The sequence below is a fragment of the Hyla sarda genome, chromosome 6 (assembly GCF_029499605.1).
Source record: "Hyla sarda isolate aHylSar1 chromosome 6, aHylSar1.hap1, whole genome shotgun sequence".
In the NCBI taxonomy this organism is placed as follows: Eukaryota; Metazoa; Chordata; class Amphibia; order Anura; family Hylidae; genus Hyla; species Hyla sarda.
Window position 1 is genome coordinate 177,592,790 of NC_079194.1, and position 27,047 is coordinate 177,619,836.

The 27,047-nt window shown below is 41.8% G+C and overlaps 1 protein-coding gene across 9 annotated transcripts in view; it reads right to left on the reverse strand.

The window, feature by feature from the left end:
• The window catches only part of PMFBP1 (polyamine modulated factor 1 binding protein 1), a 302,187-nt gene that overhangs the window by 154,919 nt on the left and 120,221 nt on the right, over window positions 1-27,047 (reverse strand). For 7 of the 9 annotated variants that reach the window (XM_056525902.1, XM_056525905.1, XM_056525904.1 and 4 more), the window contains 2 exons: window positions 12,292-12,356; window positions 8,636-8,756 (listed from right to left, as the gene is read on the reverse strand). The exons of 1 other annotated variant lie outside the window; for it this stretch is intronic. In XM_056525902.1, coding sequence (XP_056381877.1) covers window positions 8,636-8,756; window positions 12,292-12,356 — 186 coding nt within the window. Of the gene's footprint in view, window positions 1-8,635; window positions 8,757-12,291; window positions 12,357-27,047 lie in introns of those variants that run through there. One more of the 9 variants, XM_056525908.1, reaches the window with a different exon arrangement.

Genomic DNA, 27,047 nt, shown 5'->3' on the forward strand with positions numbered 1-27,047 from the left:
ACCCCATTATGAAAACTGCACCCCTCAACGTATTCAAGATGACATTCAGAAAGTTTGTTAACCCTTCAGCAGCAAAGTGGAGGCGAAAATACAAAATCTTCATTTTTTACACTAACATGTTCTTGTAGACCCATATTTTTTATTTTTACAAGGGGTAACAGGAGAAAAGGCCCACAAAATATGTAACACAATTTCTCTCGAGCAAGGAAATACCTCATATGTGGATGTCAAGTGCTTTGTGGGCGCACTAGAGGGCTCAGAAGAGAAGGAGAGACAATGGGATTTTGGAGAGCGAATTTTGCTGAAATGGTTTTTGGGGGGCATGTTGCATTTAGGAAGCTCATATGGTGCCAGAAAAGCAAAAACACCCCACACGGCATACTATTTGGGGAACTACACCCCTCAGGGAATGTAACAAGTGGTACAGTGAGCCTTAACACCCCACAGGTGTTTGACGACTTTGTGTTGAAGTTGGACGTGAAAATGAAAAATTCTATATTTTTTACTAAAATGCTGATGTTACCCCAAATTTTTCCTTTTCAAAAGGGGTAATAAGTGAAAATGTCCCGCAAAATTTTAAACCCCATTTCTCTCAAGAAAGGAAATACCTCATATGTGGATGTAAAGTGATCTGTGGGTGCACTAGAGGGCTCAAAAGGGAAGTAGTGACATTGGGAGAGTGAATTTTGCTGAAATGGTTTTTGGGGGGCATGTCGCATTTAGGAAGCCCCTATGCTGCCAGAAGAGCAGAAAAAAACCCACATGGCATACCATTTTGGAAACTACACCTCTCAAGGCACGTAACAAGGGGTCCAGTGAGCCTTGATACCCCACAGGTGTTTGACGACTTTTTGTTAAATTCGGATGTGTAAAATGATTTTTTTTAAAAATTCACTAAAGTTTTTTTCCCCCAAATTTACCATTTTTACAAAGGGTAATGGGAGAAACAGCACCCCAAAATTTGTAACCCCATCTCTTCTGAGTACGGAAATACCCCAAGTTAGGGCGTAAAATGTTCTGTGGGTGAACTACAATGCTCAGAAGACGAGTCACATTTGGCTTTTGGAAAGCAAATTTTGCTGAAATGGTTTTTCGGGGGCATGTCGCATTTAGGAAGCCCCTATGGTGCCAGAGCAGCAAAAAAACAAACAAACACATGGCATACTATTTGGGAAACTACACCCCTCAAGGAAACTAACAAGGGGTACAGGGAGCCTTAACACCTCACAGGTGTTTGACGACTTTTTGTTAAATTTGGATGTATCAATAGAAAATGTTTTTTTTTTCACAAAAATGCTGGTTTTTCCCCAAATGTTACATTTTTACAAGGGGTAATACTTCTGAGTATGGAAATACCCCACGGGTGGACGTCAAGTGCTCTGCTGGCGCATTACAATGCTCAGAAGAGGAGGACCACCATTGAGCTTTTAGAGAGAATTTGTTTGGAATGGAAGTCGGGGCCGTGTATGTTTACAAAGCCCCCTGTGGTGCCAGAACAGTGGACCCCCACATGTGACCCCATTTTGGAAACTAAACCCCTCACAGAATTTAATAATGGATGCAGTGAGTATTTACACCCACTGGTGTTTGACAGAACTTTGGAACAGTGGGCTGTGCAAATACATTTTTTATTTTGCACGGACCACTGTTCCAAAAATCTGTCAGACACCTGTGGGGTGTAAATGCTCACTGTATCCCTTATTACATTATGTGAGGGGTGTAGTTTCCAAAATGGGATCACATGTGGGGGGTTCATTGTTCTGGCACTATGGGGGCTTTGAAAACACACATGGCCTCCAATTCCGGACAAATATTTTCTCCAAAAGCCCAATGGAGCTCCTTCTCTTCTGAAGCATTGTAGTTCACCCGCAGAGCACTTTACATCCCCATATGGGGTATGTTCTTACTCATGGGCTCTTTGCCAATTTTCCCTTGTGAAAATGAAAAATTTAGGGTAACACCAGCATTTTAGTGAAAATTTTATTTCCGTACTCAGGAGAAATTGTGTTACAAATTTTGGGGTTCTTTTTTCCTTTTACCGCTTGTGAAAATAAAAAGTATAGGGCAACACCAGCATGTTAGTGTAAAAATGTATTTTTTTTTTACACTAACAGGCTGGTGTAGCCCCCAATTTTTCCTTTTCATTAGGGGTAAAAGGAGAAAAAGCCCCCCAAAATTTGTAGTACAATTTCTCCCGAGTACGGAAATACCTCATATGTGGCCCTAAACTGTTTCCTTGAAATACCACAGGGCTCTGAAGGGAGAGAGCACCATGCGTATTTGAGGACTGAATTAAGGATTGCATAGGGGCATTCTACGCCAGTGATTCCCAAACAGGGTGCCTCCAGCTGCTGCTAAACTCCCAAAATGCCTAGACAGTCAGTGGCTGTCCAGAAATGCTGGGAGTTGTTGTTTTGCAATAGTTGAAGGCTCCGTTTTGGAAAAACACTGCCGTACGATACGTTTTTCCTTTTTATTTGGGGGGGGGGGGGGACAGTGTAAGGGGGTGTATATGTAGTGTTTTACCCTTTATTATGTGTTAGTGTAGTGTTTTTAGGGTACATTTGCACTGGCGGGTTACGCGAGTTTGCGAAAAATTTGCTGTAGCTCAAACTTGAAGCAGGAAACTCACTGTAAACCCACCCGTGTGAATGTACCCCGTACATTCACATGGAGGGGCAAACCTCCAGCTGTTTCAAAACTACAACTCCCAGCATGTACTGACAGACCGTGCATGCTGGGAGTTGTACTTTTGCAACAGCTGGAGGCACACTGGTTGGAAAACCTTCAGTTAGGTTCTGTTGTTACTTAACTAAGTATTTTCCAACCAGTGTGCCTCCAGCTGTTGCAAAACTACAACTCCCAGCATGTACTGATCGCCGAAGGGCATGCTGGGAGATGTAGTCATGCAACAGCTGGAGGTACGCAACTACAACTCCCAGCATGCCGAGACAGCTGTTTGGGCATGTTGGGATTTGCAGTTTTGCAACATCTGAAGGGCTACAGTTTAGAGACCACTGCACAGTGATCTCCAAACTGTGGCCCTCCAGATGTTGCAAAACTACAAATCCCAGCATGCCCAGACAGAAAACTGCTGTGTGGGCATGATAGGAGTTGTAGTTTTGCAAGATCTAGAGGGCCACAGTTTAGAGATCACTGCATAGTGATCTCCAAACTGTGACTCTCCAGCTGTTGCAAAACTACAAATCCCAGCATGCCCAAAGAGCTCTCTGGGAGTTGTAGTTTTGCAACATTTGGAGGGCTACAGTTTAGAGACCACTGTATAGTGGTCTGAAACTGTAGCCCTCCAGATGTTGCTAGGCAACTCACCGGCTTCCTTAGGATCCAGAGACCGCATCGCCATCCTCTTCTGCCGCGGATAGTCACCCGCTGCCGCCGCCGATTGTTAAGTGGACCTTCAGCACCGGTCCTCCTCGGTTTCCCCGTTCAGCCCAACCTACTGTTCTGATCTGCTATTAGTTGTCGCTTCTAGATGACAAATAGCAGGGATAGGAGGGGTGGCACCCCTGCCACCCCACTCCTATCCCTTCAGGGGGGCTTATGGGTCTCTTGGACAACCCCGATCCCCCTTATTTTCTGGGTCACCGGAGACCCGTATGACCCGGAATAGCCGCAAATCGCCGGTGTGAATTCATCGGCGATTTGCGGCGATCGCCGACATGGGGGGTCTAATGACCCCCCTGGGCATTTGGGGTGCCTGCTGATAGATATCAGCAGTCACCTCGATCCGGTCCCCGCCCAGCGGGGACCAAAATTCCCATGGGCATACAGGTCCTTAAGTACCAGGGAGCAAGGGCGTACCTGTACGCCCTTCGTCCCCAAGAGGTTAATATTTTTATGGTATATGAAGTGACCAAAAATGCACAATTTTGGACTGGTATTTTTTTACGTGTACGTCATCGACCGTGCAGTTTAGCTAAACTTATATTTTAATAGTTTGGGCATTTACGCATGTGGAAATACCACATATGTTTATTTTTATTCTTTCTTACATTTTATTTAAAAAAATGGGAAAAGGGGAGTGACTTTTTTTATTTTTTTTTGCACTTTTTTTTAGCCCCCATAGGGGGCTACAACATGCAATCTTCTGATTGCATACACTGATCAACGCTATGCCATAGCATAGCATTGATCAGTGTTCTTGGCGATCTGCTGCTCCTGCCTGCTGAGCAGGCACGGAGCAGTAGATCGCCGATCGGACGACGGAGAGGCAGGTGAGCACCCTCCCTTTGTCCTCTCAGCTGATCAGGTCATCAAAATTTTGTCGCAATAGTCCCGATCAACTCCACTGAGCTGCTGGGATTTTTTCACTTTCATTTTAGATGCCGCTATCAACTTTGATCGCGGCATCTAAAGGGTTAATGCCGGGCATTGGCCCAATCGGCAGTGCCCGGCATTAGCAATGGGTCCTGGCTGCCCGTTGCAACCGGGACCCACTGGGTATAACCCATTCTCAGCTGGTGAGAACGCTTTAAACCCAGTAAACGGGACCAGAACGTACAGGTATGCCCTGAGTCCTTAACCCCTTTACAACCATGGACGTATATTTACGTCCTGTGGCCGGCTCCCGATCTGTGAAGCGCGCTCAGAAGCGCCCGCAGGTAATACCCTTTAGACGCCACGATCAAAGTTGATTGCGGCGTCAAAAACGGGAGAATACATTGCCGGTTAGCTCAGCGGAGCTGTTCGGGATTGCCGTGGTGAAATCGCGGCATCCCAAACAGCTGACAGGACAGCGGGAGGTGTCTTACCTTGCTCCCGGCTGTCCGATCGGCATTTGATTGCTGCAAGCCTGAAATCCAGGCTTGACCAATCAAGCGCAGAAAACACTGGTCAATGCATTCCTATGGCAATGCATTGAACAGTGCCTGCAATCAGTATATGCAGCGTTTTTGCCTCTAGAGGGGGATATAACACTGCATAAAAAAAGTTTTAAAAAAGTTAATAAAATGTGATTTAATCCCTTCCTTAATAAAAATCTGAAATCACCCCCCTTTTCCCATTTAAAAAAAAAAGTGTGTAAATAAAAATAAAAAACAAATATATTATATGTGATATCGTCGCGTGCGTAAATGTCCGAACCATAAAAATATATAATTAATTAAACCGCACGGTCAATGGCGTACGCACAAAAAAATTCAAAATTCCAAAATAGCGTATTTTTGGTCACTTTTTATACCATAAAAAAAAAAATTAATGAAAAGCGATCAAAAAGTCCAATCAAAACAAAATTGGTACTTCAGAGCATGGCGCAAAAAATTAGCCCTCATACCGCCCCGTTCGTGGAAAAATAAAAAAGTTATAGGGGTCAGGATATGCACATATACATTTTCGTGCATGTAGTTATGATTTCTTCTTGAAGTATGGCAACATTTTAATTGTATGGACCTACAGAATAAAGAAAAGGTGTCATTTTTAACAAAAAAAAAAAAAGCACTGCGTAGAAACTGAAGCCCCCAAAAGTTACAAAATGGCATCTTCAATTTTGTTGCACAATGATGTTTTTTCCCATTTTGCCGTAGTCATTTTTGGGTAAAATGACTGATGTCATTACAAAGTAGAATTGGTGGTGCAAAAAAAAAAGCCATCATATGGATTTTTAGGTATAAAATTGAAAGGGTTATGATTTCTTAAATGGAAGGAGAAAAAAAACGAAAGTGCAAAAACTGAAAAAAACACTTGGCCCTTAAGGGGTTAAGTACTACGACATCAGGGCATACCTGTAAGCCCTGCATCCTTAAGGGTTAAAACTAACTTTTGCTAATGGTAAACTTAAAAAAATCTTTCTCATGTACTTTGTTTAAAAAAAAAAATTTGAAGTTTTTAATGTTTTGTGTTTAAAAAAAGCTGCCACTAGATGTCTCTCTATTTGTCCAGAGCACATTTCCCCCTATCTCTTGCACAGACTTTGGACTCCTGCTGGCCTGGCAGAAGTCCAAAATCAGGAAATGCAGTCTGGAGTGCTGAGAGGGGTGTGTGCAACCTTAGCCAATCATAGCTCATCTCACACTGAACTGCTCTGGGCTGTGTGTAACAGAGTGAGGAGGAAGTTCTCTCCTGTATGGCTTCAGATGATGTCACGTCTACTGGCTAAGGCCCCTTCCCAGTCTGTGAATCTGAGTGAGACTGAGCAGAAAATACAGAGCAATATCAAGGTAGAAAACTAACAAATAATAAAAATAAAGGCAAGGGGTGGTTTATCATGATGGGGCATTGAACTGGGAGGATTATAAAGTTTAACAAGATCATGAAAGGTAGATCTTAGTGAAAGGGTGGTAGACGCTTGGAAACAACTACCAGCAGATGTGGATAATAAATTCACGGTAAGCAAATTAAGACATGCCTAGGATTAAAATGTACCTTTCACAAAATAAAAAATACTAGATAGACCATGTGGTATTTTCTGCCAACAATTTTCTAGTGTCTGTGTATTATAAACTGTATTCGCATTGGAAAAGCAGGATGGAAAAATACCAATGGCAATCAATGAAATGCAGCCAGCCCCAGTGCCAATACAATAGAAAAAAAAAACAGCAAAATGCCAGACACCACTGACGGATCGGTCACAGCTTGAATAGTTTTTCAGCTTCTTTGACGGAACAGAAAAAAAATAAAACAATGCAGGTGTGAACCTAGTCTAAAAGATTACAAACCATTATTTGCAAAAAAAAAAAAAAACAACAACACAGGGTGTAAAATACTTATGGGGTAAACCGTGATGTAACCAATAAGATGACTGCTTTTATATTTTATCCTTCATTCACTTAATGTTCCACTTTAGACCACTGTTCCATGGAGAACTATTTAGGACTGTACTTGTATAGAATATATATATATTTTTTATGTAGTGTTCGTATATATTGTTATATCTCCCTCTACAAGATTAGTTCCACTGTTTCTAGGCAGTGCGATTATGAAAAGAATACTTTCCTTTATAATCTAATTTATTAATGTGAAATGGAACCTTACGATTGGCATATTCAAGGAGCATGCTTACGGTAATGTTGCCAGTCGAGTCATAGTTTTTATTTCTGTAGTAGCCATGATGATTTCATGGATCCATTATGTTACAGATCCCTTAAATTGTTATTGGGCACACAAGGCTTCTGTCCCCTACCCAGATTAGGGCCTTTAAAGAGCAATGAAAGCAACAAAATTAAGAACCATCATATGACTAAGTCTTCTCCCTTAACCACTGTACAGATACTCAGGGCTATTCTCTTTTCAATGGCCTATTCCCAGCATCCTTTAGGAGATTAGAGACATTTTGCTATATTTTCATGGGGAAGTCTATGGGGAAATTTATCAAAACCTGTCCAGAGAAAAAGCTGCTGAGTTACCCATAGCAACCAATCAGATCACTTCTTTCATTTTGCAGAGGACTTGTTAAAACCGATTAAAATCACTAGATTCCCCTGCCATAACAGCAGGAAAACAAACATGGAGCCATCATCTATAAAGCCATAAATAATAAACTCTATATAGAGGCATTTTTGGATTTAGGTTAAAGGGGTACTCCGGTGAAAACTTTTTTCTTTTAAATCAACTGGTGGCAGAAAGTTAAACATATTTGTAAATTACTTCTATTAAAAAATCTTAATCCTTCCTGTACTTGTTAGCTGCTGAATACTACAGAGGAAGTTGGCAGGTGGCAGACATCCATTTACTTAAAAATGTGTAGTAAGATGTTGCTCAAATGACAAAACCCCTTTAAAAAACCATTTGACATGTCATAGTGGCTTAATAAGATATTGTGGCCTGTGGGACATGAATATAAATAGCTTGGAAGGGGTGTGTTTAGGGACTGTACTGTTTGACTATTCTATGTTCTCTGGTGCTTTAAAAGGGTACTCCGGTGGAAAGCAATTTTTTTTTTAAATCAACTGGAGCCAGAAAGTTAAACATATTTGTAAATTACTTCTATTAAAAAATCTTAATCCTTCCTGTACTTGTTAGCTGCTGAATACTACAGAGGAAGTTCTTTTCTTTTTGGAATGCTCTCTGATGACATCACGAGCACAGTTCTCTCTGCTGACGTTATAATAATAATAACACTTTATTTATTGTTGCCCTTAGTGGGATTTGAACCCAAGTCCCCAGCACTGCAAGGCAGCAGTGATAACCACTGAGCCACCATGCTGCCCTTAGCATACATCTGCTATGCACGGTTGCTAAAATGGACAGAGATGTCAGCAGAGAGCACTGTGCTCATGATGTCATCAGTGTTCCAAAAAGAAAGGAATTTCCTCTGTAGCATTCAGCAGCTAATAAGTACTGGAAGGATTAAGATTTCTTAATAGAAGTAATTTACAAATATGTTTAACTTTCTGCCACAAGTTGATTTAAAAGAAAAAAGGTTTTCCCCGGAGTACCCTAGATCATATATTAAATGCATTACAACTGACAGATCTTCTTTAATCCCACAAAGGACACCTTTCACATGGTACTGCATATTACAATTTGATACAAATTACTGTAGATGGACAATGTATCTAAAGTCAGGAAAATCAAACTGCAAGCTTCAGTGTTATAAATGACTATAATTTCATATAAAGGCATCAAAGAACCAGACAATAACCCAGGATTGTGCTGCACAGGAGGCATCTGATCTTACCTCAATGCGACTCAGCTCCTGGGTGTGAATAACGTCCCTCAGTTGACTGTGCAGCTGTTGTACGAGAAGCTCCTTATTCATCACCAGATCCCTCAGCTCCTCCAGTTCCCGTACGACCCCTCTAAACAGACACACAAATTAGGGACAAGTGCCAAGCAAGCTATCACATGCCATCATTTCATCACTCTGTTTTTCCTAGTGCAGCGGCCAGGCCCAGATTATATTAATGGATTCTGACTGCATTTTAATTGTCATTTTCAGAAATCTGGATGAGAAAATAAATGAGGAGAACTGGGAAGAGAATATTATCTGGAGCTTAGTTATTAGAGTCTAAGAGTTAACCCTTCACTTGCCAATCTTTCGAGGAACAGACAAATTGGAAGGTTAGAAAACAACATCCTCCCCCCTCACCACAATTCTGTATTATTAATGTACCCTATGCAATTTAATGCACTTAAACTCAAACAATTATTTTTTCTTTAATTATTTTACTTATTCCCGTTAAATTATGCTCTATTATACCTTTACTACTAGTTTAATAGAGGAATGGCTAATTATATCTCAATGCACCCCGGTGTTAAGAGGGAAAATAGGGATCCAGGAACAAAACAAACAAAAACAAAATAACTAACTAAAATTATAATAATACTACTACATGAGTCTACACAACTGCTAGTACTTCTTGGAATATAAATAATTATTCATGTTAATAAAATATTTTTTGAATGTTATTTTTTTTAATTGTTCATTTATAGGTATCTAATCTATATATTTTTTTTTGGGGGGGGGGGGGGATTTCCTTGTTGTTCTATTTCTTCCAAAAAATGAAATGACCAATAAAATGTTACTTTGTGAAAGCAAATATTTGTTTAGCAGGCATTTACTTACATGATCCACCTGCTCATCTCTAAAGTGCAAAATTCTACCTACACACAAACAGTTCTCTTTTAGTTTAGTGTTTTTTAATGTTATTAAAATTCTATATTTTGAAAAAAAAATGTATGACTTTTTTTTTGAGATTTTGTGATCCCCAGTGCTGTTGCTTTATTCTAATTTTATAAGATGGATGACTCTAGAGAGCCACTTATTTATACATATATAATTTTTTTTTATGATTAACGTCACCTCAGATTTTTACCATAAGCAAATCAGGCCAGTAGCAAAATCTCTTTATGTCACTGGCTGATGAGCTAAATGAAACATGACAAGCTGCACCCAGGAACTACATGCCCTGCACTGTGGGCTTTTAACACAAGTGATCGGTGGGCACCTCTTCCAACATTAAAAGGCAGTAATGACAGCAGAAGGAAATCAGGGGAGATAGATGAGCACTAGAAAAAAAGATCACATATAAAAGATGTATAAAAAAAAAAAAAATAATAATAATAATAATAATAATAAACAATGTATGAGAGCAAAGCTTGTAAAAGGTCTGTACAGAGCTGGCACGGAGAGGAATCAAACCCCCTCACAGCAAATCACTGAAAGGAAAAAAACGCTTCCAGACTACTCATAAATTATACAGCTCATCTGCATATTCAAGGCAGGAGACATTATGCAAATGTGGGATGGTCTGCACACTGTATTCTTTTTATTTTTTTATTTTCCCTTACCACAGCATAGATTTAGCCTTTCTGTGAAGGCGGAGAGTGCAGGACAGTTAGACATGGTGATGATGGCATCTCTCGCCCTACAATCTCTCTTCCCAGACACAGAGGTCCATGCAAAACAAACACTCCTTCTGAAGAACAGCCTCCAAACAAAGCCTGTATTTGCATGGCTAATTGTGCTGTTAATTAACTGGTTCAGTGCTGGAGAGGTTGTCTCATACAGAGATGAAAATGTTCAAGGCCTTTTGAGAATGGGAAAAGGATGCGAGCAGCGAGTGGTGAATGAATAAGGAAGCGGGCACAGGGATCGTGTCCCTTCATCAGGCTATATATGGAACGTGCCAACACATACGCACATATATACACATATTAATCGTAATGAGAAATCTTAAGGATTTAGGGAATAAGAACGGTGATGGTTAAGGGGGGGAGGGAATCTGTGCGACAGCGCACAACACTTCATAATTATTTCATCTGACGAGGCGTTCTCTGTCCCGGGGGATTATTTTACCTAATTGCTGGGTGTTAATGGGGGGGAAGGATGAGGAGGGGAGGTTTGGTATAAGTTCAGGATGGTTCTCTTGTCTCAGGGGGAGGGAAAAGGGAGTGCCCAGCTTATTTAGAACAAAATAGAATGGCAGTATATAGTCATGCGGAGGCAGTTTCACCACAATTCCTATCAGCTGTTCTCCAATAAGCAGTCAATGTTTTCGTACTGCTATGTTTTTTTCTCCCCATTTCCTATGCTGCAGGCTTTGCACAACCCCCTCCCCCACACCCAGCAGACCCATGCCAGGCTGCAGCTTATACCCTCTGGGAAAAGTTAACTGTAATTTTTTCAGCTTTTAAATCAATTAGCCCGTCTGTTAATTAACATCAAGCCGACAGGAGGAGGAGAGAGAGCGAGAGCTGCATGGGCGGATGGCAGACGAGCTGGCACTATGCCATCCACTCAGTGGCAACGCCACAGTTTCGTGTGATATCGGCAGCGGGTATATGTCACGGCGGCCAATGAAGTGGGTCTGGAGATCCTTTACAGCTCCAGAGCAGACAAAGAACGGGGCACTGACTGCCAGAGCAAACCTCCTTACCAAGGGATGCAAGAACAGAGTATAGGTAACGAGTGGGAAGCCAGCAATGGGGCATGGGGGCGACTGATTTGACTCCCCCCTCCCCCCAAATGTTCCTTCTGCCGCAATGAGCAAGCAATGATGTATCCTTCCACGCCATGTAAGGCACTGTTGCCAAGCTGCGGGTGCCCGCCTCGAATATGGAGCCGGCGGTTAAACATGGAGGAAAAATACTCATCAGTGAAAAAGGATCCGTGCCAAGGACCCTGGCATCTTTTACAGAATTACATCTGCCTCTGGGGACTCTTTCCTGCGCCTCTGTGAGCTCGTTTGGTATTCAAGTTTTACAATTAACACGGAAAGAAACGCCTCGTCAACAACAAACAAAAGGGTCTGGGCCGCAGATTTGCAGAAATGGCACCAGCAGTAGGGACATCTCTACATGTCACAGTATGGCCGCTGCCAACCATTCCAAGAAGAGGGAATGCCAGCAGCAAGTATGGGCGAGCAAGGATTTAAATTGCAAGCATTAAAATGGAAGGGCACTCTGTACACAACACCTTTGTGCAGGTGCTGGAGGATTCTCTATGGGACACAGGATATTTTGCATTAGAAAGAGGCACGTTCCAAATACCCTGCATCCACATACAAACATGCACACACAGTTACACAAACATTTGCAGAGCAGGTACGTGGCAGGAAAAAGGCAGCTCCCCAGAAGCAGCAAGATCAGGAGGCTGGGAGAGATTTATCTGCATTTGCTGCTATCACCAGGGAGATGAATGGGGCCGAACCTAACCCTTTCTCCCAGATCTGCCTATGTGGAAGCGTCACTCAAAGGAGCACAAACTTGGGAGGTAGTCAGGAGTGTGTCACTTTGCAAAGAGCATTGCACTTCAAGGGTACAAAGCATTGTCAACACTCCAGACATGTCCTTGTAATTTGCTGTGCTCTAGTTTGTCGGATGGGTACTCACATGGTTGATGCTGTGTTGGCTCCTGTTAGGTCTCTGGGCACTGGGTGTGAGGTCAAAATCTGGCGCTGGAAAAAACAAAAACAAACAAACAAAAAAATGGATACAGTCAGATACGTCACGCCAATACGACGAGGATCTTACAAAAGTATGCTGAGTGTTTTTTCTGCTGCCCGTTGTGTAGGGGGTACTGACAACCTGGCTTGGAATATAAGACCCGCAATGGATTTACAGCTGCGCTCATGGCTTCAGATTTAATCATATGCCAATCGTTGGGGGAATTTTTTTTTCTTAATAAATCCGCAATGGGTTTTAATGAGGAATAATTGTTTAGCTAACGAGCTTTGGCACACTATGGCATAATGAAGTGCCCTATACGCACACTGTCTGGATTACAAAGACAAGCACTAAGGATTCTGCATGTGGATGAGGGAGCGCAGCCCCCTCAGCAGGAGAAACGCAACGATGGGCGATGGGTCCGGGATCTTACTCCTCTGCCAAGGGGCGTACAGAACCCCCACCAAGAGCGGAGGGGCGGCAGAGGGTTATTAAACTCACACAGCCTGAAGTCGGCAGCTAATGTCTCTAGTGGTTAATCATCCTACAGTGCTATGGCTTTGTGCATATCTCATTTGCATCTCATTAGAGCTGCTTGTACAGGAGCTTATTCAGAGCAGAGAAAGTTAGGAAAATCTGGTGTTAAGAGGGCAGCTTTCTATGCAAGTGTATGATATATCGGAGCTAATCAGTCCCTACAGATGACCGGAGGAGTCCTGCCACGACATTCCTGAGGATAATTGGAGCCCTGGCACTCTGATGGCTGCACATCTGGATACGGCAGTCCTCAACTATCCCTAATCACTGCCATTTCTACAAGGGGGGAGAATGTACAGGGTATTAACATCACACATAGCTTGTGGTACCAAGGGAGGAAAGGAATGTTCGTCTAAGTATCTGTTTACAGCATCGTAACACAAGCATCTCCCAAATTTCTCAGTGTCCTATAACCATAGACACTGCACTGATGTATTGAGCCAGATGTACACAGGTAAGACTTCAGGGCAGGTGTTTGTATAGGTAAATGTTTTATGTATATATGTAATTTTCCTGACACGCTGATATTATGACACATGTAGATGTCGCTGTTGTTCTGCAGAAGGCTGTAATGATATGCAAAAACATAATGACTCCATCTGAATGTTGAGCAACCACAATTCTCAAGAGCAGGGGGAGGGGAAGTAGAAAAAAAAGGAAGAACACCGGAACGTGAGACAGATGATACTTTAATTATCAAGCAATTATACCAGAGGGGCTTTGTGATTATTATAGGAATGTGTAATTCTGACATGCAAGTGAAAATGGCATATAATTTCACATAATGTTAATAGCCACAGACAAGTCTTACACAAATGACTAATTCTGTAGCTGCTCATTATATAGCACATATGTGCTGTTTGTGTAACTGGGCCATCAGTAAAGGTTCTAGGACACCCTCCATTCTGCCGCACATAAAGCTACCTCATTTATCTACACAGAAAGTAAGGAAGGATTAGCACATCCACAGAAAAGGAAGCTCAATTAACAGGCCTCACTGCAATATGCCTTGTAACTGTCAATGACAGGCTGTGTCTGTCTGTGTGTGTGATATATATCAAATATATATCCTTGTGTGATAAAGATATTAAATAAAGATGTGTAGATATCATATACAGGTATGAAAATGGTCACCAATAAAAAAGATCCAAAAATATTAATATTATCTGTGCCATTTTACAGGCTACTGTACAGTCAATTCACCCATACATTTAAAATATTTAATGCTAAGGTATTGAGGTATTGATTGATCATGATGTACTTTTGGATTCAACTTATTCTAGTTCCCCATCCCACACCTACTCCTTCTGACTGGTTTCAAGCCACCTTAATACTGTGGCCTTTTCATCCACATTGCGCTGCTCCAAAATGCTGCCGTTTGTTACACTTTCGAGGTCTGTATGAAAACACAGCAGGTGTTTTGCCAAATAAATATTTGTTAAGAGGTTAAGTTTATCTGGCAGCTTATTAAATACTTTCAAACAATCACTTGACAGAGTGAATCTAGTTTCCATGGCCAACACCAAGGGTCCTTGAAGTTTATTCATGAACCCACACATAAAAATGGCCATATAGTTTTATTTAAAAAAAACAGGTATATTTTCCCACTAGACAGGCATGGAAAGGCACAAACGCACATTGGTTGACCAGTCAGTCAGGTTAGGGTGCATGCACACCACGTTTTGGCAATACAGTTCCCGTATCAGGTTTTTGATGAAAAACCGATTCCTCAAAACCTGACTAAACTGTATCAAAAAGTGTGTACAAATTTTAACCCATATACGGTTGAAAACCGTATACAGTTTGAAAAATTATGTCCGGTTGCATCAGTTTTTTACCAAAAAAAGTATACGTTTTTAACTTTTCACACCATTTTGAATAAAGTTTCACTTGTTTGATTGAAATTCCAAGAAAAACAACTGTGCAAAGTCAAAACCGTATGGTGAAAACCTGATGGAACCGTATGCACATACAGTTCTGTTCGGTTCACATTGAATCCCATGTTAACAACAGTTTAATGCAGTTTTTCACCCGGATGAAAAAACGTGGTAGACTACAGTTTTGTTTATGGGTAAAAAACTGGACAAAACCGTATGAGATGCAAAACGGACAAAACCGGATGATGTGTTTAGCATACGGTTTAAGTCAATGCATACAGTTTTCTATACAGTCCCATACGGTTTATAACTTGAAACCGTATAAGGGAACTGTATAGCAAAAACATGGTGTGCATGCACCCTTAGGAGACAGTCTGATTCCCAGTATGTATCATGAAGGGGTCCTATTGTAATTATGCTACATGAATGTATAAGTCCACCATAAAGGGGAGTCCCCAGTGTCTATATGCTTTAACAGGGCTTGCAGACCAAATTGTCTCTGTAAGAAAACATCTCCAATTTAAGTGCCATTTCAGGAGCAATATAGATGAATTACATTTAACAGGATCAGTACACTGCATCCTTAGCTTAGAAGACTTTATCAGAAAGAAAGGAAGACTGTGTACAGCTAAATGCTTCTGACTATTTTGGCAAACAGGGGGTCAATACTTCTAACATGTCACAACATCTATTTATAGTGAATGCTAACATTCTAAAGATGCTACTGTATAATTTGTATGACGTTGCTTAACCCCTTAAGGACCAGGCCATTTTATACCTTAAGGACCGGAGCGTTTTTTGCAATTCTGACCACTGTCACTTTAAACATTAATAACTCTGGAATACTTTTAGTTATCATTCTGATTCCGAGATTGTTTTTTCGTGACATATTCTACTTTAACTTAGTGGTAAAATTTTATGGTAACTTGCATCCTTTCTTGGTGAAAAATCCCAAAATTTGATGAAAAAAATGAAAATTTTGCATTTTTCTAACTTTGAAGCTCTCTGCTTGTAAGGAAAATGGATATTCAAAATATATTTTTTTTTGGGTTCACATATACAATATGTCTACTTTATGTTTGCATCATAAAATTTATGAGTTTTTACTTTTGGAAGACACCAGAGGGCTTCAAAGTTCAGTAGCAATTTTGAAATTTTTCACAAAATTTTCAAACTCACTATTTTCAGGGACCAGTTCAGTTTTGAAGTGGATTTGAAGGGTCTTCATATTAGAAATACCCCATAAAAGACCCCATTATAAAAACTACACCCCCTAAAGTATTCAAAAAAACATTCAGTAAGTGTATTAACCCTTTAGGTGTTTCACAGGAATAGCAGCAAAGTGAAGGAGAAAATTCAAAATCTTCATTTTTTACACTCGCATGTTCTTGTAGACCCAATTTTTGAATTTTTGCAAGGGATAAAAAGGAGAAAATTTTTACTTGTATTTGAAACCCAATTTCTCTCGAGTAAGCACATACCTCATATGTCTATGTTAATTGTTCGGCGGGCGCAGTAGAGGGCTCAGAAGGGAAGGAGCGACAAATGGTTTTTGGGGGGCATGCCGCATTTAGGAAGCCCCTATGGTGCCAGGACAGCAAAAAAAAACACATGGCATACCATTTTGGAAACTAGACCCCTCAGGGAACGTAACAAGGGGTAATGTGAACCTTAATACCCTACAGGTGATTCACGACTTTTGCATATGTAAAAAAAAAAAATATATTTTTTTTACCTAAAATGCTTGGTTTCCCAAAAATTTTACATTTTTAAAAAGGGTAATAGCAGAAAATACCCCCCAAAATTTTAAGCCCAATTTCTCCCGATACAGAAAACACCTCGCATGGGGGTGAAAAGTGCTCTGCTGGTGCACTACAGGTCTCAGAAGAGAAGGAGTCACATTTGGCTTTTTGAAAGCAAATTTTGCTCTGGGGGCATGCCGCATTTAGGAAGCCCCTATGGTGCCAGAACAGCAAAAAAAGCCCACATGGCATACCATTTTGGAAACTAGACCCCTCGGGGAACATAACAAGGGGTAACGTGAACCTTAATGCCCTACAGGTGTTTCACGACTTTTGCATATGTAAAAAAAAATTTTTTTTTTACCTAAAATGCTTGTTTTCCCAAAATGTTTACATTTTTAAAAAGGGTAATAGCGGAAAATACCCCCCAAAATTTGAAGCCCAATTTCTCCCGATTCAGAAAACACCCCATATGGGGGTGAAAAGTGCTCTGCTGGCGCACTACAGGTCTCAGAAGAGAAGGAGTCACATTTGGCTTTTTGAAAGCGAATTTTGCTCTGGGGGCATGCCGCATTTAGGAAGCCCCTATGGTGCCAGGACAGCAAAAAAAAACACATGGCATACTATTTTGGAAACTAGACCCCTCGGGGAACGTAACAAGGGGTAATTTGAACCTTAATACCCTACAGGTGTTTCACGACTTTTGCATATGTAAAAAAAAATATATATTTTTTTACCTAAAATGCTTGTTTTCCCAAAAATTTTACATTTTTTAAAAGGGTAATAGCAGAAAATACCCCCCAAAATTTGAAGCCCAATTTCTCCCGAGTACGGCGATACCCCATATGTGGCCCTAAACTGTTGCCTTGAAATACGACAGGGCTCCAAAGTGAGAGCGCCATGCGCATTTGAGGCCTAAATTAGGGACTTGCATAGGGGTGGACATAGGGGTATTCTACGCCAGTGATTCCCAAACAGGGTGCCTCCAGCTGTTGTAAAACTCCCAGCATGCCTGGACAGTCAACGGCTATCTGGCAATACTGGGAGTAGTTGTTTTGCAACAGCTGGAGGCTCCGTTTTGGAAACAGTGGCGTACCAGACGTTGTAAATTTTTATTGGGGAGGGGGGCTGTGTAGGGGTATGTGCATATGTAGTGTTTTTTACTTTTTATTTTATTTTGTGGTAGTGTAGTGTTTTTAGGGTACAGTCGCACGGGCGGGGGTTCACAGTAGTTTCTCGCTGGCAGTTTGAGCTACGGCAGAAAATTTGACGCAGCTCAAACTTGCAGCCGGATACTTACAGTAATCCTCCGCCCATGTGAGTGTAACCTGTACGTTCACATTGGGGGGGGGGAACATCCAGCTGTTGCAAAAATACAACTCCCAGCATGTACGGTCTATCAGTGCATGCTGGGAGTTGTAGTTTTGCAACCGCTGGAGACTCCGTTTTGGAAACAGTGGCGTACCAGACGTTTTTCATTTTTATTGGGGAGGGGGGCTGTGTAGGGGTATGTGTATATGTAGTGTTTTTTACTTTTTATTTTATTGTGTGTTAGTGTAGTGTAGTGTTTTTAGGGTACAGTCGCACGGGCGGGGGGTTCACAGTAGTTTCTCGCTGGCAGTTTGAGCTGCGGCAGAAATTTTGACGCACCTCAAACTTGCAGCCGGATACTTACTGTAATCCTCCGCCCATGTGAGTGTACCCTGTACGTTCACATTGGGGGGGGGGGACATCCAGCTGTTGCAAAACTACAACTCCCAGCATGTACGGTCTATCAGTGCATGCTGGGAGTTGTAGTTTTGCAACAGCTGGAGGCACACTGGTTGTGAAACACCGAGTTTGGTAACAAACTCAGTGTTTTGCAACCAGTGTGCCTTCAGCTGTTGCAAAAGCTACAACCCCCAGCATGTACGGACAGCGGAAGGGCATGCTGGGTGTTGTAGTTATGCAACAGCTGGAGGCATACTACTTTGGCTGGGGATGCTGGGGATTGTAGTTATGCAACAGCTGGAGACACACTGGTTTGCTACTTAACTCAGTGTGCCTTCAGCTGTTGCAAAACTACAACTCTCAGCAGTCACCGACAGCCAACGGGCATGCTGGGAGTTGTAGTTATGCAACCAGCAGATGCACCACTACAACTCCCAGCATGCACTTTAGCTGATTGTGCAAGCTGGGAGTTGTAGTTACACAACAGCTGAAGGTACACTTTTCCATAGAAAGAATGTGCCTCCAGCTGTTGCAAAACTACAAGTCCCAGCATGCCCATAAGGGCATGCTGGGAGTTGTGGTGGTCTGCCTCCTGCTGTTGCATAACTACAGCTCCCAGCATGCCCTTGTTGCATGCTGGGAGCTGTTGCTAAGCAACAGCAGGAGGCTGTCACTCACCTCCAACGATCCAGCCGCACAGGTCAGTCCCTCGTCGTCTCCGCCGCCGCCGCTGCTCCTGGGGCCCCGATCCCAACAGGGGCGCCGGGGATCGGGGTCCCCAGCACCCGGGGTGCACGTCCCGCACCCGCTCACGTCCTCCAGAAGAGGGGCGGAGCGGGTTGCGGGAGTGACACCCGCAGCAGGCGCCCTGATTGGTCGGCCGGTAATCCGGCCGACGAATCAGGGCGATCGTGAGGTGGCACCAGTGCCACCTCACCCCTGCTGGCTCTGGCTGATCGGGGCTGTCTCTGACGGCCCCGATCAGCCAATAATTCCGGGTCACCGGGTCACTGGAGACCCGATTGACCCGGAATCCGCCGCAGATCGCTGGACTGAATTGTCCAGCGATCTGCGGCCATCGCCGACATGGGGGGTCATAATGACCCCCCTGGGCGATATGCCCCGATGCCTGCTGAACGATTTCAGCAGGCATCGGGGACCGGCTCCGCTCCAGATGGTTGCGGGGGGCCGGTAAAACACATGACGTTCTCATACGTCATGTGTCCTTAAGGACTCGGAAATGGAGACGTATGAGAACGTCATGTGTCCTTAAGGGGTTAATATAGAAGCAGAACTTTTTTTTTTAAATCAACTGGTGCCAGATAGTTAAACAGATTTGTAAATTATTCCAGTACTTATCAGCTGCTGTATGCAACACAGAAAGTTCTTTTCTTTTTGGAGTTCTTTTCTGTCTGACCACAGTGCTCTCTGCTGACACCTCTGTCCATGTCAGGAACTGTCCGGAGCAGGATAGGTTTGCTATGGGGATTTGCTCCTGCACTGGACCATTCCTGACATGGACAGAGATGTCAGCAGAGAGCACTGTGGTCAGACTGAAAAGAACTATACAACTTCCTCTGGAGCATACATCAGCTGATAAGTACTGAAAGGATTACAATTTTTAAATAGAAGTAATTTACAAATCTGTTTAACTTTCTGGCTCCAGTTGATTTAAAAAAAATTGCTTTCCACCGGAGTACCCTTTTAAAGCACCAGAGAACATAGAATAGTCAAACAGTACAGTCCCTAAACACACCCCTTCCAAGCTATTTATATTCATGTCCCACAGGCCACAATATCTTATTAAGCCACTATGACATGTCAAATGGTTTTTTAAAGGGGTTTTGTCATTTGAGCAACATCTTACTACACATTTTTAAGTAAATGGATGTCTGGGGATGGTCTATGAAAGGGACCATTGTTATTTACATTTAAAAGTTAACTTATGAATCTTAAGTCTCCATTCACTGACAAGAACTTAAAAAAAAATTTAAATTGACATTTCAAAGTATATTAGAAAGTGTCAGGTTGAAAAAGTTGAAGTGGTTACTCATGCTTATAAAATAGATTGCCTGCCTTCAGGATATGCCATCAATATTAGATTGGTGGGTGAACTACTCCTGCCACCCCACCCCAATCAGCTGTTTGGAGGGGCAGCAACACTCATTTTCATTAGCTGAAAGCCAGTTTGTAGGTATGGCAGTGGCATCCCATTCAGGTGAAAGGCAACGCTGCAGTACCTTGCACTGGGCTGGTAGTTTTTCCCCCACCAATCTTATATTTGTGAGGGACCCTTTAAAGTTGGGTTCACACTTGATACAAAGCACAGTTTGTGTTATACATCGGAAACCCAGGATAATAGAATGCAGACAACATGCATACCACAGTGTACCCCAACAGATCCATTAATTTCAATGTTCCAAACAATGTAAAAGTGACTAGATTTGGCGTATACTACTTTTTTTTTAAGGGGATTCAAAAGCATGGTCAACCTCAGTTTTGAATCTATCAACAAAACAGACTCACGAATGAGCTGAATGTAGTCATTTAGGCTAGGTTTCCACACGTTTTTTGTTTTTTTTCTTTTTTGCTGGTGTTTTTTTTTTTTTTTTTTTAAACTGTCACTGTAGTTTTTGAGCAAAGGCCAGAAGTGTATTCAAATGGAATGGGAAATAAAGGAAGGACTTATACTTCTCCTTCCTATTGGATCCACTTCTGACATTGGCTTAAAAACTGCAGTGCCAGTTTTTCCAAAAGTGGCAGGAAAAAACCTGTGTGGAAACCTAGGCATAGACTACTTTTGGCACAACGAAATGAATGGACCCGGTTTGTTGTGGATATTTCCACAATGTTCTTATTCATCTGAATAGGGCTTTCAGAAATATCCTTACATCACAGATTTTCAGTCAGAAATCAATGCAAAAAAAATCTACCCTGTGTGAACATGGAATGTGGGGCATGTGTTAGACTTGAATAACCAATAAAAGTTTGATAAGTGATTTACACATCAGACTGATAAAATAGTAAATCAATAGATCAGCTTTTAATCCTTACTTGCCCCCTTACATAACACAGAGCTTCACATAAGAGCCCCAGTAAGTATTATAGATAGCTGCTGCCCTCCAGTGCTCAGTGCTGAAAAGTAACTACAAACTAACAGCGGTGCTTGGTTCAACACAGCAGCTACCTAAAATGACTATTCTGCCGAGAACATGGCAATGTCTTAACATGCATATAGTCTTTAAATCGCCATCTTTTTATAAATGACAAGATATCCATCACATTTTATTCGACTTCAACAGTCACTTAAAAGGAACCAGTCAGGAAGATATAGAAGGAGATTTAGCATTCTTTTCAAGCGTATGGCTTTTATATGACAATTTTTTTTTACTTACTTTTGCCTACATGTGACCTATTTATCAAATAGTCGCACAACCTTGATAAATAAATCGCATGTAAGCAAAACCCGGGAAACCCACTTACAAAAGGCTGGAGTTTACATCAGGAAGGAACACAGCACAGCACCAACAGGCACATAAACAATAGTGAAGCCACAAAATATTTTTTTTTTTAAACGGCTCGTTATGTTACCCACCCCAAAATGTGCATGAAGCTGTATTTCTATGGATGTTTCTTTTTGAAAAATGTTAGTGCCACATATGGGTTATTTTCGTAGTCTGTAAAAATGTGTATACAAGTATTTTGTGCCTTATTCTATTTTAAGACAACATTAATTTTAAAATTTAGTGAGTACACCAGCATGTACGTGTCCTAAAATGATCAAGGTGTGCAGTGAGTATTTTCAACCTTAAAATTAATAGTTATTAGTTATACAGTAGATAATCGATATGGCACAGCTCACTCGTTCGCCCCTCCCGCGTCTCGGACCGAACCGGACCTTGGTTCAGATAATACTGATAAGAGCAAAGAATGTCCAGCGCGGATGTCAAGCAATACGAAAATGTATTCAGCCATAACACCAAACGATGACATAGTTATATACTATGTCATAGTTATATAATTCATTTTTTCTATAATTATCATTAATGTAGTAGGTTTGTTTCATGATGCAGAACAAGAACAGTTGTTAAAGTGGGTGTTAATGTCCTTTTCTGCAGATGTATGCGACTTTTTTTCTTCATAAATAGCGACTATCGCATTTGATAAATACATGACCACTGCAAAGTATATATAAAAAAAAAAATAACTACGTGAGCAGATTTCAGAAATGTGCTTTGGAATAAGCAAAAATAAAAAGTTGCAGCATGTATAGAAAAGTCGCACGTGCACAAGTACGTGCAACTTTTTTTACACAAAAAAAATCTACTACGGAGCTTGATAAATCTCCTTCAAAATGCCTTGATAGCACCATGAGTTAGTGATAGAGATGCATAGGCAGTAAGACATACAGAAAAAAGAATTCATACTGGATAATGGCTCATGTAATTTGTAAGTCTGATGTGTGATTTATTTATTAGATGAACTTGACTACAGATATCCATAAAATTTGATTAAAGATGAGCGAAGTTACACTAATCCGATTTGTCACGAACTTCTCGGCTCGGCAGTTGCTGACTTTAGCCTGCATAAGTTAGTTCAGCTTTCAGGTGCTCCGGTGGGCTGGAGACTCTCTCCTAGGACTGTATCCACCTTTTACAGCACACGGGAGCATCTGAAAGCTGAACTAATTTATGCAGGCTAAAGTCAGCAACTGCCGAGCTGAAAAGTTTGTGACGAATCGAATTTCTGTAACTTTGCTCATCTCTATTAAAGATGACAACATTTTAACCAAAGTGATAGTTTGTTAGGTGAAACTTTATCAACAATCAATTGTTTTAAAGGGAATCTGTCATCAGTGTTGCCTGCACTAATCCGTTGGTACAGGCTGGTAGTGTAGGTGACACTAATGACAATGATTCTTACCACGAGTCAATCCGTTGCTCTATTCGGCCGGCTGTGAGAAGGCTTAAAGGGGTATCCCGGCGCTTAGACATCTTATCCCCTATCCAAAGGATATGGGATAAGATGTCTAAGCACCAGAGTATCCCTTTAAGGAAGCAGCCTATTTTCCGGGTCCTGCAGCCTGCAAACAGAGCAGAGGAGCAAGGAAAATTCGAAAGGAATGAGGTGGGATAATCCCTTTAAAGTGGTACTGTCATTTAATAAAAAACTTTTCACATGTTGTCCAGACATGTCAAAAGTTTAGATCATGTCAGGTCTCAGTCCTGAGACCCACTGCGATTTTCAGCAGCATTGGAGTACAATAGACCTTGTTTTTGTTGGGTGTTTATGGACATTGGGTAAAAATATTTTTTTACTGTGTATATGTAGAATTAAGGCTGCTTTCACACTGTGAAATAGTTCCGTTTAGGAACTTCCGCCAGCAGTGCCGTCACTATATCGGCGAAACCCGGCCGTTACAAAACCCCTGACGGCCGTGACTGAATTGCATTGCAGCCTATGGGGTTTTGTAACTGCCCGTTTGCACCCGCATATGCCTGTAATTCATTACGGGCGTTATATAGTGACGGGACATCATTGCGAAAAAATTACTGCATGCACAGCAGTCATGGGTTTTGTAACGGCCGGGTTTTGCCGATAGTGACGGAACTTCTGCTGGAAGTTCCTAAACGGAACTATTTCACAGTGTGAAAGCAGCCTAAGAGTTTAGGGAGCAAAGTATGTGTCCAATACTACTACTACTACTACTACTAAGAAGTTTTCCCCACCCTATAGATTATTGCATATCAATAAGATCTTAAAAGGGGTACTCCGCTGGAAAACATTCTTTTTTTATTAAATTTTTTTAATTAATTGGTGCCAGAAAGTTAAACAGATGCATAAATTACTTCTATTTAAAAAATATTAATCCTTCCAGTATTTATCAGCTACTATATGCTCAACAGGAAGTTCTTTTCTTTTTGAATTTCCTTTCTGTCAGACCACAGTGCTTTCTGCTGACACCTCTGTCCATTTTAGGAACTGTCCAGAGCAGGATAGGTTTGCTATGGGGATTTGCTCCTATCAACAGTTCCTAAAATGGACAGAGGTGTCAGCAGAGAGCACTGTGGTCAGGCATAAAGGAAATTCAAAAAGAAAAGAGCTTCCTGAGTAGCATAAAGCAGCTGATAAGTACTGAAAGGATTAAGATTTTAAAATAGAAGTAATTTCGAATTTGTTTAACTTTCTGGCTTCATTTGATTAAAAATAAATAAATAAAAATAAAAGTTTTCCAGTGGAGTCGCCCTTTATAAACATAGGGCTCTTAAAGGGGTACTCCGGTGGAAAACTTTTTTTTAAATCAACTGGTGCCAGAAAGTTAAAGATTTGATTAGATTTGTAAATTACTTCTATTAAAAAAAATCTTAATCCTTCCAGTACTTATTAGCTGCTGAATACTACAGAAGAAATTCTTTTCTTTTTGGAACACAGAGCTGTCTGCTGACATCAGGAACACAGTGCTCTCTGCTGACATCTCTGTCCATTTTAAGAACTGCCCAGAGTAGGAGAAAATCCCCATAGCAAACATATGCTGCTTTGGACAGTTCCTAAAAGGACAGAGATGTTAGCAGAGAGCACTGTGTTCCAAAAAGAAAATAATTTCCTCTGTAGTATTCAGCAGCTAATAGTTACTGGAAGGATTAAGATTTTTTAATAGAAGTAATTTACAAATCTGTTTAACTTTCTGGCACCAGTTGATTTAAAAAAAAATAAAAATAAAAAAAAAACGTTTTCCACCGGAGTACCCCTTTAAGCATCTCTATCTAGGTCATCTCTATTTCAGGCTCAGAGCTGCAGACATGGGCAAATAGCTGAGGGAAACATAAAAAAAAAATCATACCTGCTTACTTTTCATTTACCGGCCGCCTAATTCAAAATTAGTCTGTAGAGCACAAGTCAGTTGGGTTGCCCTGACAATCTGCCCAAACTAACTTGTGCTCTACAGACTATAATGGAGAGCATATATTTTGAATTAGGCGGCCAGGATTTTCCTCAGTTATTTGCCCATGTCTGCACCTCTGAGCATGAAATAGAGATGACAGATTTCCTTTAATGTGCTTAAGAGCCCTATGTTTTTAAGATCTTATTGATATGCAATAATTTATAGGGTGGGGAAACTCCTTAGTAGTAGTATTAGACACATACTTTGCTCCCTAAACTCTCAAATCTACATCTACAAAGTAAAAAAATATGTTTACGCACTGTCCATAAACACCCAACAAGAACAAGGTCTATTGTACTCCAATGCTGCCACTAAAGAACTGGTTCTAAATAGCAATTAATGGTAAATGATACTCCCCACATAAGACACCTCCTCAGAAGTGATTTCTTAAAGGAGATATCCAGTGGTGAACAACTTATCCCCTAAGGATAGGGGATCAGTTGCAGATCGCGGGGGGTCCGACCGCTGGGGCCCCCCGTGATCTCCTGTACGGAGCCCCGACAGCCCGCGGGAAAGGGGCGTGTCGACCCCCGCACGAAGCGGCGGCCAACACGCCCCCTCAATACAACTCTATGGCAGAGCTGAAGCGCTGCCTTCGGCAATCTCCGGCTCTGCCATAGCGATGTATTGAGGGGACGTGTCGGCCGCCGCTTCGTGCGGTGGTCGACATCCGCTATCTGGCCGGAAGGCCTGGCCCCCATACAGAGAGATTGCAGGGGGCCCCAGCGGTCGGACCCCCCGCGATCTCAAACTTATCTCCTATCCTTAGGATAGGGGATAAGTTTTTCACCACTGGACTACTCCTTTAAGATGTTTTTTTTAGCACTCATTACTCAAAAACGATTTCCAAGGGCATTGGTTTCATGACAGAAGATCCTGGTTCTGATTCTTCAAAGTGGCATATGACCACCTGCATGTAAGCATCTTCTCTGGATTTTGATCAAACACACAATTGACAATCCCTAAGTGATCGAAAAGAAGACCAGAACTGCTTCTGGAGAAAATAACCATGATTAGGAGGTTGTGTAATATCCTTAGTGCTCTTTAAAGGGGAACTCTTATACATAACATCTTTTGCCCTATCCACAGGAGGTCATGAGTGGTCCGATTGTTGGGATTTCCTCAATCTCTTGCCAGGTGGCCCGGTGTTCTGAACATTTGTGTTCAGAACACCGGCTCTTCTCTTGCTTGGAGCAGCCGTGGTCGGCATACCTCCTCCATGCATCTCTATGGGAGAGCCAGAGATACAGCACAAGGATCGCTGCTTGCACAAGAAGAGCTGTTGCCCCAGGCAGGAGATGGGGGGGGGGGGGGGATCCCAGTGGTCAGACTCCACGTGATCAGATGTTATGTACCAGAGTTCCCCTTTAAGAGGAGATTGATGATAGGATGAGGATCATAATGGAAATAATTATAGAGCAAATTACATATTCATTGTCGGTTTCTCCACTTCACTAGGATGTGGAGTCACAGACAATGTGTAAATTGAGTGGGTGGAGCCCCATCCCCTGTGCACAATTCACTGAATTTAGCAGTGGATCTTCTGGGGGACATATCTCAGAACCTACTGGACATATGTAAGTAAGTGCCCCCTCGTTGGACTACAGTTTACCCACACTATAACCCATTGTATTGGGTATAGTGTGGGTGAACAAGCTGACAGTTTTCCTTTAAGGGCTACACCAGGTAACTAAAACTTTACCCCTACCCACAGGATAGGGTAAAAGTGCTTGATCTGAACCCCCCTCGCAATCAGAGACTTATCCTCTGTCTCATGGATAGGGGATAAGTTTGTTACCTGGGGAATCCATGACCCAGCTCTCTGCAATAGGCCTGGATGCATGTTATGCTCCAGAACAATTACAATGTGGTTAGAAGAGGCTTAATTGCAGG